The following is a 12,187-nucleotide window of genomic DNA, read 5'->3' as shown; positions in this document are numbered from 1 at the left end:
CATGACCTGGATTTGCCGACAGAGGCTTAAAAGTTGACTAGGATTCAAATGTTTAGCAATGCATTTGTGACTGTCCGAACAAAAAAATGCAATTGTTTATATTTCTTCCAACGTATACATATATCAATTCAAAAACATCACAATATAATTTATGTATAATTAAATCAGAGCTTCGTGTAGATAAGTGCCGGTAATTGGCACAATTCTAAGCGCTGTAAACAGTGACAATTGCCTTATCGACCCTGGATGCTACAAAATATATGCATCCGATGCTGGCCGTTCATATCAGCGTATTTCGATTACATTAGGGTAACGGTTAACGGCCATGTCACATCTGCATTGGCACTCCATGTGTCGGAGATTAAGGATGTTCTATTCGAGGGAACAAGTTACCGTTCAGAAATTACGAAATGGGAAAAAACTCGCATTAACTTAAGAATAAAACAAATTGTAATTAAATGTGCGGATACTAAATTCTAAATGAACCTTTATTTTTGTAATCTAGCGCCTTGTTGGAAATTTAAACAAACAGTTCGTCAAACTTTTCAAGTTTCTTTCCATTGTCGGTTTCAGCTGTAAATGCTTCATGCCATTGAAGGAATCTGCTTTGCTTTACCTTTTCTTCGGGCGTCAAAATGGTCACGTATTTCGCAAATGCGTGGTCGAAATTCTTAAACAACTCCAGGACTCGCAATTCGAAATCGTTCTTGAATTTATTGTATCCGTTATTATCTAAAGCTGTCTTCAGAGTGATTTTCAATTTCGAATCGTTGGGCATGTGCTCATAATCGTCCATCATTGTAGAGAAACTAACCATGTATTCCAAAAGCTTTGTAACGCTCTTATCGTCCGATTCCAGTTTGAATTGAGAAATCTCTGTTCCAATTTTAGACATGCGTGTGATATTCGCTTGCAAGAGATCATCTTTGACTGGAATTTCATTGAGTTCCTTAACAGCGTTATTGACGACTACGCTGCCATCCTCGAGCATCCATTTGTATAGTTTACCTATTTCGCTAAAGGTGGAAATCATCAGTTGCTCTTGAGCGTTCTGTAGTTCAGCTGAGGACTCTTCAACGCCGGACTCACGTTTCACATGCGGCAATGCTTGAGAGAACTATTAAATTAGAATATATAATTATCAGGTGGCTTTACAGTCATTCGGTCCCCAGCGACTGTGGTATATGAATCTTACCTGCACCAACAACAAAGCGCTAGCGACGAGAATTAAGAAACGTTTCATGATTTCAAAAGTTGATTTTTACAGGGGATTTATTGACAGATGGACCTACAAAGTTGGACTAATTCATAAATCAAATGCGAAGATATTTTATACGCTCCACCTTCAAGGTGATATTTGCACGTATGTAAGCTTTATTTTTCGCGCAGTTTAATTAACTGCAGATAAGTGGCAAATATTAAATAAGTAACAGTGCAGCTTCTGTCTAATGAACAACAAGTGTTAAAAATATTTAATTGAACTGATTACCTTTTTTGCTCTTTGACGAGATTAATTTGTTATTGATTCACCTATGTACATGTGGATGTATGTATGGATGTGCAAAAGTCATAAGAAATATACGTGATTCATGGGCTGCATTGATAAGAGTTGCTGTATAAGCTAGTAAATCTATTAAAATTTACAATAGCAGGCACAGTGTGACAGCTCACAGATCAACATTTTTTCTCCCTTAAAGATGGTGTAGGCATGCCCACTGGAAAAGTCTGAACATCTCAAACACATGTATGAAAGTACTAAGTAAAATCGTAAACTTCGTTTAGGCCAGCTCTTTCCTCAACATTGGCTATGTAATATATTCTTCTGTTAGGGTATGCAAACAATTACAGCCTAGGTTGAGCTGTACCACACAGCACAAACCATCAGTATAGAGAGTTGGGTTGAACGCGCTCAGCGAAGTCTAACAAATTTGTTGGCTTTAATGTGACCTAAAATGTTTGGTTTACTTCGAGGGTGCAGCAAGTAAGCTATTGGCCAAGACCTTAATTTTGAGAAAGGCAATCAATAATTCAAAGAACAATTAGGTAAAACATTCTTAAAAGAAATACTTGGCAAACATATATAATATATGGCGTTAATTCCCCAACGGCGACGAAGAAATGATAAATAGCATACATCAGCTTTTTCCAAGAAGATGGTCAGATAAAAGCATGCCCGACGAATGGAATTTAAGTGTGCTCTCTAGCGTGGGGTAAGCATCCGCAATATCGCATGGAAGGTTCTATCGAGGAAATTGTGTGAAAGATTAAAGCCCAATGTCAGCCAACTGATAGGATCTTATCAGTGTGGCTTCAGGCCTGGAAAATCAACAACTGACCAGATATTCACTCTGCGCCAAGTCTTGGAAAAGTCCTGCGAAGAGACGATCGACACATCACCCAATCTTCGACTTCTAACCTGCTTATTTCAGCTTGAAAAGAGGCTGCCTTTATGCCGCTATGTCTGAATTTGGTAACAAAGTAAACTGACGTTGAGCAATACCAAAAGCTCCGTCAGGTCAAGGCGACTCCTTGTCGTTCGACTTCTTCAATCTACTCCTGGAGAAAATAATTCCAGTTGCCGAGGTACAATCTTCTATAAGAGAGTGCCGCTGCTGCCGTACGCCGATGATATTGATAACCTTGACCTCTTCTTTCTCCAGTCTGGATAAGGAAGCGGGGCGAATAGTGAATGAGGGCAAAACGAAATATCTTCTGTCATCAAACAAACAGTCGTCGCACGTCACTGTTAACAGTCATAAATTCGTAGTCGTAGATAATTTCGTCTATTTTGGAAACAGCATTAACACTGTGTTGCCTCGAAATCCATCGCAGAATAACTCTTGCCAACAGGTGCTAGTACGGACTGAGTAAGCAATTGAGAAGTAAATTCTACAAGCCACTCATCATCTCCAATTGGCGCCAAACAGAGAGAAGGAAAGCGACTTGCTATATAATAAAGATTTCCACAACGTATGCAGTGGATATAAAGTTCCATTGCACACTACTTGAATTTTCTTTTTCATTAGTACGGTAACTACATACACTTGAATATAACCAATAAAATTTAAACTAAAAATAATATTTTTACATTATGCATATTTCTGTAATCCAACACTTTTTTATGTCTATGTTTGGATTTTATGATATTTGGTCAAAGAAATCGCCGAATTTGTCGAATTTCTTGTCCTCATCTGTTTCAGCTTTGTAGTCATCATACCATTTCAGCAATTTGACTTCATCCACCTTTTCGGCCGGAGTTAGTCCGCTGACATATTTACCGAATTCCTGGTCGAAATCCTTAGTGAGTTGTTCGACTTTTTCCTCGTAGTCTTTCTCAAGCTTATTGTAACCATTATTTTCCAAAGCTGTCTTCAATGCTGCCTTCTGCTTTGAATCGTCCGGCATGCTTTCATAGTCCGCCATCATCTCTGTAAAACTAACCATATAATCTAAGAGCTTCAAAATGCTCTGCTCATCTTCTGCCGGTTTAATTTGAGCAGACTCTGTTCCAATTTTGGACATGCGTGTTATGTTTGCTCGCAAGAGTTCATCTTGGACTGGAAGAGCTTCCAGTTCCTTAACAGCATTATTAACTACGACGCTACCCTTTTCAAGCACCCACTTCGATATTTGTACTATATCGTTCAAAGTAGTGACAACAAGTTGTACTTTTGGATCAACTTCTTCGGAGGAGGAGTTTTGGAAGAGAGCAAGCACAACTTCAGCATTACGTTTCGCTCGTGGAAAAGCGTGAGATGACTGTTAAAATGGATTATTATTACCACTGAATGTATAATATATATATTAGTATAATAAACATACTTGCAGCAATAGCAGAGCGCTAGCGATGAATATAAATATCTGCTTCATCCTTATTGCGGAGATTGAAAATCGGAAGCAAAATACTAATTAGCTGGAGAATGATGAAAATCGAACTGAATTACAGGCAAAACGCAATGAAAATTTGTACAAAGGTTTCAAGTTCTCTGCCGTAGGCTCTATTGCGCAAAGCTTAGGGTCGCTACATATGTAATTCTAAACAATGATAAGAGTTGATGTGCAATTGAATAGTGCAACGCAAAAGCTCAAGAATATAAACTGTTTTCACTTGTTTTGTTTCAAATTTACATTCACTCGCATTGCTCTACATATATACATATAAAAAAAACGAGTTTGACTCTTCTCTTATACGTATTAGGAGCGTTCTTAATCAATAATTTTTCTCGCCCATCAATATAAAAAAACCTAAATAAAGTTCAATTTCTCTATCTTTAATCTCCAACATCACGAATATCAGCCTATTTACTTAACCTGACCTAACCTTCTACAGCGAATTATTACTTTTCAGCACTCTTCAAGAGTAGTCCAGCCATGCCAATAGAGGAATGGACTTATGACCCATACACCGTTTGCATTGCTTACACGAAGCAACGTTTACTTGCTTTTAGGACTTTTTATCTCAGAAAGAGTATATTACTTTTCTTCACTCTACTTCTACAAACTGAAGCTATTTCCTCTCTTCCTAAAATGAAAGCGAAATAAATAATATTTCACAAATATATATTTTCAAGTCAAAATATTTATTTTCTCCAATCATTCTAATATCCTACGATAATTTAAGATAAATGGTCAAAAATTTCGCCAAATTTGTCCAGTTTCTTTTCTTCGTCAGTTTCGGCCTTGAAATCTTCGTACCACTTAAGTAACTTGGCTTGCTTAATCTTTTCCTCGGGCGACAAAACCTTAACATATTCCCCGAATGCCACGTCGAAGTTCTTGGCCATCTGCAATACCTTTTCTTCGAACTCGCTCTCAAACTTGTTGTAACCGTTGTTTTCGAGTGCTGTCTGCAAGGTGTGTTTCAGTTTCGAATCAGCAGGCATATTTTCGTAGTCATCCATCATTGTTGCAAAGTTAACCATCGACAAGAGCAGTTTCAGAATGGTCTCTTCATCTTCTTTCAGCGTAAATTCACCGGCGTCCTTGGCAACTTCAGACATGCGTGTGATGTTCGCTTGTAAGAGCTCATCTTTAACTGGGATCTTCTTCAACTCGGTCACCGTATTTTTAATTACAATGCTGCCCTTTTCGAGTATCCATGTGGAAAGTTTAGCGATTTCGGCTAAAGTGTAAATCATCAGTTGCGCTTGGGGGCTGTCCTCTTCGGATGAGGATCCCTCAGAGTGGTGAATGCTGTTGTGCGAATGGATTGCAACAGCGACAGACTCACGCTTCATATGCGGCAAGGCATGGGCAAACTTTTAAAATAAAGAAAGGAATAGGTATATATTAAATATATTTATAGGTATTCCATATTCATAAGTAAGTATCTAACTTGCACAAACAGCAAAGCACCGGCTATGAGCAACAACGAATATTTCATTTTTAGCTAAAGATTGTTTATTCAGACTCACTGACTATGGCAGTTCGAAATCTAACTGAATTGAAATAAAAGCCTATGGCTATTTATACCATTTGTTTTGCAAGCATCACATGGCATTACCCGTGGTTCAGAAGCGAAAAAGAAATATATTAATCAGAAAAGCTCAAAAGCTTTTTAAACAAAAAAAAAAAAAAAATTGTTTGGCAGAATTAGATTATTCTATAACTCGACTAACTCAAGTCGCAGTGATGCAGGCGGCAACAAGACTGCTGATAAGTGGCAGTAATTAACCTTTGCAGGTGCAATCAGTGGCTTATTAACCTTGGGGTCTATGAAAAAAATGAGTAAGACATTCTGCAGACATTTTTCTCACATACACTTTCTTAAATAAGAGAATCTCAAAGTGCTGACACATAAACGGAGAATATGCAAGGCAGCGAAAACTTTTACCGTTAATCATCATATGTTATGACTAATTTATTTTTCTATTGCTAACCATCGTTATATCATATCAAATATACGGCCTGTGAACATTATATTGGATAGTCGAAAAAGTCTGTTCGTATTTTGTTAATAGATGTCGTTGCAGTCGAATTTATTACCGACAGTGGCGCTAATCACATTACTTTATATTATATAGTGTCGGAAAGGTGTGATTTTAAGATTCATTTAACCAAAAAAATATTAAATTCGGGGAAGAATAAAAAGACTTCCAACTGTTCAAAAATGAGCGAAAATAATAAAGAAATTCGCTATATTGTTGCCTTAGAAAATGACCTGTGCCAACTTTTGTGAAGATACATTGTCAAATGTGAACGTTTCCCTTACAAGAACTTGATTCCGATCGTTCAGTTTGTATAGCAGCTATATGTTATAGTGATCCGATGTTTTATCAGTTCGTGTAGTACAACAATGGTTCGCTCGCTTCCTTTTAGGAAATTTTGATGTGAAAGATGCACCTTGCTTTGGACGACCTCTCGATAAAAACGTCGATAAAATTATGGAAAAGTTTGACCAGGACAATCACGTAATCAGCAATGATATCGCTAAAGAACTTAACATCTATCATCAAACGATTTTGAACCATTTAAAAAAGGTTGGCTACAAAAAGAAGCTCGATGTTTGAGTACCACATGAATTGTCTCTGAAAAGAAATGAAATCGAACCATTTCTGAAGCGAATGGTAGCAGGAGACGAAAAGTGGATCAAATTCGACAATAATGTGTGAAAAAAGACCATGGTACGTGGTGAAGCTCAACGAATGGTCGCAAAGCCAGGATTGACGCCTCGAAAGATTATGCTGAATCTTTGGTTCGATTAGAAAGGAATCACTCACTATGAGCTGCTTCAGTCTGGTCGAATGACTGATTCTACATTTTAGTGTCAACAACTGTTAAGATTGCAATCGGTAAAAAATGGCCAGAACTGATCAACAGAAAGGGCTTCGTCATCCATCAGGACAACGCTAACTACTCACATCTTTGATGACTCGGCAGAAACTGGGAACTGCTGACGAATCCACCATATAGCCCTGACCTTCCATCATCGGATTACCGTTTGTTTCGATCAATGCAGAACATTCTTAATGGAGTAAAGATGACTTCAGCGGTAAAATTATTTGTCGCAGTTTTTCGAAATCAGAAAAGCTTTACACTGATGATATAATGTCTCTAACGGAAAAATGGCAAAAAGTCTTCGATCAAAATGGTACATATTTAGTTCATTAAAGTTCATTATAAATATAAAAAATTAAGTTGAAATTTCTTTGGAAATACGAAAAGACTTTTTCGACTACCTAATATTAGTTCAGAAAGGCATATTCATAATTACTAGAACCCAAAGATTAACCTCTTCCCGCCAATCGACGCGAGGGGCGCATCCGAATATGTGCGGAATCAGCCAAGTCATGAAGGTAAGAGAGTTTTTAATCGTCTAGACATAAAACTGCTTAAATACAGAAACAATTTCAACAGCGAAGATTTCAAATACGGTATAAACAATTGTTACGATTTTATGTATTGAGAGAAAACAGTATGGTCTTTCTAATTTCGAAAAATGAAACAGATAAATTAAATAAAGCTAAACTAAAGTTGCATTCTACAACAAGGCGCCATGAATTTTGCGGAAAAATCACGTGTGTTTACTTTAATATTCACAGATTAGGATGTTTTGGCGGAGTAATTAAAAAAGCAGTCAATAAAACGTGACAAAACGTCAAAACCAGGAAACTTTTAATCCTTTAATTGAGATTTCATTCTCTGATGAACAAAACGCATACTCCACAAAACATAAAGCTGCTTAACTGTTAGATAGAAAACTTTTTGGTTAAGGCAAGTCTACCAAAAATATTTAGTTAATAAATATTAATTTATAATTAGAACTTCAAAATAGTACGCCACTCCATACTTACCGAAGGTATTTATTTAAGTTTTTATTTGAATTCTATTGAGCTTAATGCATTTTCGCATTTGCATATTGCTCATACCGCCTCATTTGCGGTGTGTGTTCTTAGCGTTACACTACTATAATTACTTTTCTGTTTGCCGCATTCTTGTTGCACACTAATGAAGTCACTTTTACGAGGCAAGCGGGTTCTAACTTAGTCAATGTTTGTGTTGAGCTCATTTTCTCATTTCACAAATTTATTTGCATTTTCCAGTTGAACGTATTTGCTCTTCAGTTCAGCCACTGGCACTTCCGTTCATTAATTTGCGCAATTGCATACCCACATTTATACATATAAGTACATTGCTCATTTGATAGATATCCGCGTGGTCTCTGTAAGTGCGAGGGCAATTTGAGTAAACACACCGTGTGAATTGGCGTCCCTATGCATCTACGTATGTACGTATGTCTGTATGTATGTCCTTGAGCAATTGTCCACCTGTCCTTTGGCACTTCGTGCGTAAGTACGTATGTGCTGCTCTTCAATCCATCCATCTAAATCACTTAACTTGACCGCTATTCAATCGTTTTCAATAAAACTTCAATTACATTTGCTGCACGGATATTTGCCTTCTTCCATTCACTCGTTGAGCTTTCCATGAGGATTTTCTGTCCTTCACCATACCATACAAACCACTTCCTTTGCTCTTTGTAATTGTATGCTTGTATGCATGCAAACAACCACAATGGATTCGAGAGCTTCCCTCTCTACTTTGGTGCACACTTCTCGCCAACTTTGCTCTATCCGGTTTTAAGATACAAAGTTGCTTTTTTGCTATTGTAACGGTATTTAACGATTGAGTACCAGACTTGCCTGCTTTCTTGCTTCCTGCTTTACAATCCTCAACGGCTGTTTCCGCTTGTTACGACCCCCAGCTACAAGTTCAACTAGATGGTTAAATAGGAAAAAGTGCTATATTTACAGTTGTGAGTATTGAAAGCAATTCACTGCGCTTGTTTGTTTCATTTCCCTTGCTTTTTTTTGCGCAACAACTGCGAATATTTACTTCCTCTGCCAACCTACAATTAACTGAGCGCTTTCCGAGCTTCAGTCGTGCAACATAGCTAGTCCTCAACCTTCTACGCGCCATTGCAATTTTCATTAATTGTACGCGGACCGGCAATGCATCGGCGAGATGAATTCCCAATACAACTTGACGCCCTAAGGAATGTGGGGTGGGTTTGGAAAGTTGCTCCATATCTCCTTACGTACAGTTGTGAACAAAATAAAAGCGAAATGCATGCATATCTGTTTTAAGGTTTATGGGGCTTACACACGATTTATAAGTGATTCTTGAGTTTGATCCTGGTTCTGATTAATATCAAAAATCATATTTTTTTAGTAGAAGCTCAATTTCCTCTATTAATCATGAAGAGCCCCATCAAGGAGAGATGTTTTTGTAGACATATATGGTACTACTATGTATTAGCAAAAAATAGTACGACTTAGTTCATAATTTTAAAATTTTTGAAAAGCCAGAAGTGGGAGGGATCTAGATGAGGTGAGTACGGTGTTTGTTTGCTTCACGATATTGGTTGAAATTTTGGTTATAACTCACGAAGAATTAAGGTAGTATACGACGGTGCACTATCGTGGTGAACAAACCAAGAGTTGTCGGCCCTTAATTCCTACATCTTTTTGCGAATATATTCCCGTAAATGACGCTCAAATAGTATTACTTGTTGACAGTGTGGCCAGTCGCAAGGAATTCCGAGTGCACTACGCCTCGATAATCGAAGAAAACTGTCAACATAACCTTGATTTTTAGACCAGTTTTGAGGTGTTTTTTCGGCTTCGGCTTACCTTTGATCAATTGATCGTCTGTTTCCGGTTCGTAAGTATAGATCCAAGACTTATCGCCAGTAATAATACGATTCATGACATCGTGGTAGTCGGAAAACATTGCTTCACAGACGTTGACATGGCGTGGACTTTGAAAAAATTGAGTGTTTTTGGAACCAGTGGTGCCTTTACTCTTCTTAGGAATCTTTCAGAATGGTTTTCACAATCATTCTTCCGATATTTCAGTGATGCCAGTAAGATTTCTGGCTTTTAATCGTCGATTCTTCAGCACAAATTCCTTTATTTTATTGACGTGTTGATCATCAGTTGATGCTGACGAACATCCTGGATGATGTTAGTCGTCAACGCGTTCTCAACCCTTTTTGAATAATTAGTATCAATGAAAGCACTTGCTCTCAGCAAACAACTATCCCCAAAGGCCTTTTTAACGTTCAGAACTTTTCGCCACTTGAATGTGTTCCACGCGAACTTTAAATCAAAAACTCTTACTATTTTTTGCCCACTGTGCATATTTTATAACGCTGACTATACTATTTTACCCACAAGTGTACATACTTATTTATGACGGAGTAGAACATTGGTGTTGTTGTGCATCGTTTGGTCGGTTGTTGATTGGTTGCAAAAAGCCTCAAGAAGCTACTTTGATAAAGAATGCTGAAATGCTACTTTGAAAAAAGGCTCTACTTAATAGTGTTTCTCCACCTTATAATACAGCTTTGTATGCGTGTAGTTGTTGCTCACTTCATTATAATTGTACATTTGAGATTGAAAGCCGAATAAATCCCAGACGAGTTGAAATCGAATGAATAGTCGACATTAAGTGGTAAAACAAAAATTAGCAAATTTTTAGCTCTTACAGGCTGCTCCAAACGAATACGCGAAATCGGGCTAGGCATAGCTTTCAACTATTTGTGGATATATAATTACTGTCTGGAAATGGTCCTATATTATATGCATATGAAATGTGGTCACAGTTTGATCTAATTGTTCTGAAATATGGAATGAACTGTGCTCATCTTTTTCATATGTTATATAGAGGCTGCCTAATCATCTTGACACCTAAGATAGAGCATCCAGTCCAATCAATAGATAAGAATCAAAAGAGTGAGCACAACAGTAAGATTTGAGAAAAGGCTATGTGGATTCAGAGTATTGCAATTCCGGCACGTATTGGATGAGATCACCCTGTAAAGTGGTGGTTATTTTCCGCTGTCAGCAAGGAGCTAGCGGCTCATTTAACTACTCCTTTGACTATTTATTTTGCGTATTATGCATAGAACTAGAGCTTGCCACCATTTCCAAGCTCTTTCTTAGTTTGGTAAATTGAAGAAGCTATGGCAGAATTCAAGTTGCATTTACAGGGCAGCAATTACTTGCTGCACAGCTGACGCTTTTCACGTTTCTGCTTTGCCTACTTAAAATTAGTGCTGAGTGCTGAGCATATTTGCAAACGCCCACAGCCTATTGGCCATAATAAGGTGCGAGAATGTTTGCGCAGCGCGGTTGAGGGCCGTAGTGGAGAGCAGTTAATGACAGGACTGTGAATAGTTGAATAGCAGAAGGAATGAATGAATAAACGAATGACGAAAAGGTGTTATCTGATTGCCATTCTGCACACACGCAGCAAATGGAAAACGGCAAAACAAACACTAAATAAATAAATACCAAACAGTTGTGCATAGGGCTATGAGTGCAAAGCGAAGGAACTCGACATACAAAACAGCAACAAGCAAAAACATTATCAAATGGAAAACTTGAGCGGACCGTTGGGCATTTTATTTGTTTTTGCTTACTTTCTTCGTTTGGTTTGACGTCTCACACTTTGATTCGTTCTATGTAAATTAAAAAAAAAAGTACTTTTCGCATAAAAGGCGCTTACAGCAACGCAAAGCAAAGTAACAAATAACAGAAAATGTGAAAACAGTTAGTTATAGCGGTGCATTCGAAATGTCTGCAAGGACAACTTTGGTGCAACTATAGTCGTATCGGTAATTAACATCTTGACTGGCTTTGCACAGCGACAGTGAATGACGGCTTTTACTGAGTAGTGTTCGGTCAGAGGCCTCAATGAACGCTTGCTGTTAATGCCAAATGCTGTGAAATGTGCGAAAATCAGAGTTCACAATTTGACAAGAATTTCAGATAATGAGTAAAGAAGCAATCCAACTTGGAAAGTATTCGACGTAGTACCCAACGGGAGAAGCAGAGGAAGAGGAAGACCTCACTCTGTTGGAAAGACCAGGTAGAGAAGGATCTGGCTTCGCTTGGAATTGGCGCCACGTTTTTTCAAATTTCACTTTACTTATCGCTTAATAGCGAAGTTTAAAGAAATTTTAAGCAAGAGTATTACCTATAATGGCTCGTATTATTTAAATCTTCTAATTCTTAGGTAAACTCAGTAATATTGAATACAACGGGTTAAAAATTTGAATGCCTTCAACTGCCTTGCCAGACTGGATATTCCACAGAGTCTCTTCCAAGTTCTGTCGACGCTATTATCTAAAGATACCGCTATAATGCACACTAACTACACACAAACCAGGAAGCAATTTCCG

At 37.8% G+C, this 12,187-nt stretch overlaps 3 protein-coding genes across 3 annotated transcripts; all 3 read right to left on the bottom strand.

Moving 5' to 3' along the window:
• Nucleotides 1-454: 454 nt before the first annotated feature.
• On the bottom strand, nt 455-1,308 carry LOC108972251. The gene is made up of 2 exons (XM_018938795.1): nt 1,196-1,308; nt 455-1,117 (listed from the first exon to the last, which is right to left on the bottom strand). Exons 1-2 carry the CDS (start codon nt 1,241-1,243, stop codon nt 521-523), a joined length of 645 nt encoding a protein of 214 aa, XP_018794340.1. The 5' UTR covers nt 1,244-1,308; the 3' UTR covers nt 455-520.
• A 1,635-nt stretch (nt 1,309-2,943) lies between these two features.
• Nucleotides 2,944-4,035, bottom strand: LOC108972360. Its single transcript, XM_018938916.1, has 2 exons — nt 3,823-4,035; nt 2,944-3,759 (listed from the first exon to the last, which is right to left on the bottom strand). The coding sequence occupies exons 1-2, from the start codon at nt 3,868-3,870 to the stop codon at nt 3,139-3,141; spliced, it is 669 nt and encodes a 222-aa protein (XP_018794461.1). The 5' UTR covers nt 3,871-4,035; the 3' UTR covers nt 2,944-3,138.
• A 513-nt stretch (nt 4,036-4,548) lies between these two features.
• LOC108972267 lies at nt 4,549-5,427 on the bottom strand. The gene is made up of 2 exons (XM_018938819.1): nt 5,336-5,427; nt 4,549-5,258 (listed from the first exon to the last, which is right to left on the bottom strand). Exons 1-2 carry the CDS (start codon nt 5,381-5,383, stop codon nt 4,617-4,619), a joined length of 690 nt encoding a protein of 229 aa, XP_018794364.1. The 5' UTR covers nt 5,384-5,427; the 3' UTR covers nt 4,549-4,616.
• Nucleotides 5,428-12,187: the final 6,760 nt, after the last annotated feature.

Source organism: Bactrocera latifrons, unplaced genomic scaffold (genome assembly GCF_001853355.1).
Source record: "Bactrocera latifrons isolate USDA-ARS-PBARC rearing strain unplaced genomic scaffold, ASM185335v1 scaffold_11, whole genome shotgun sequence".
Lineage (NCBI taxonomy): Eukaryota > Metazoa > Arthropoda > Insecta > Diptera > Tephritidae > Bactrocera > Bactrocera latifrons.
This window is presented reverse-complemented; position numbering and strand designations above follow the sequence as displayed.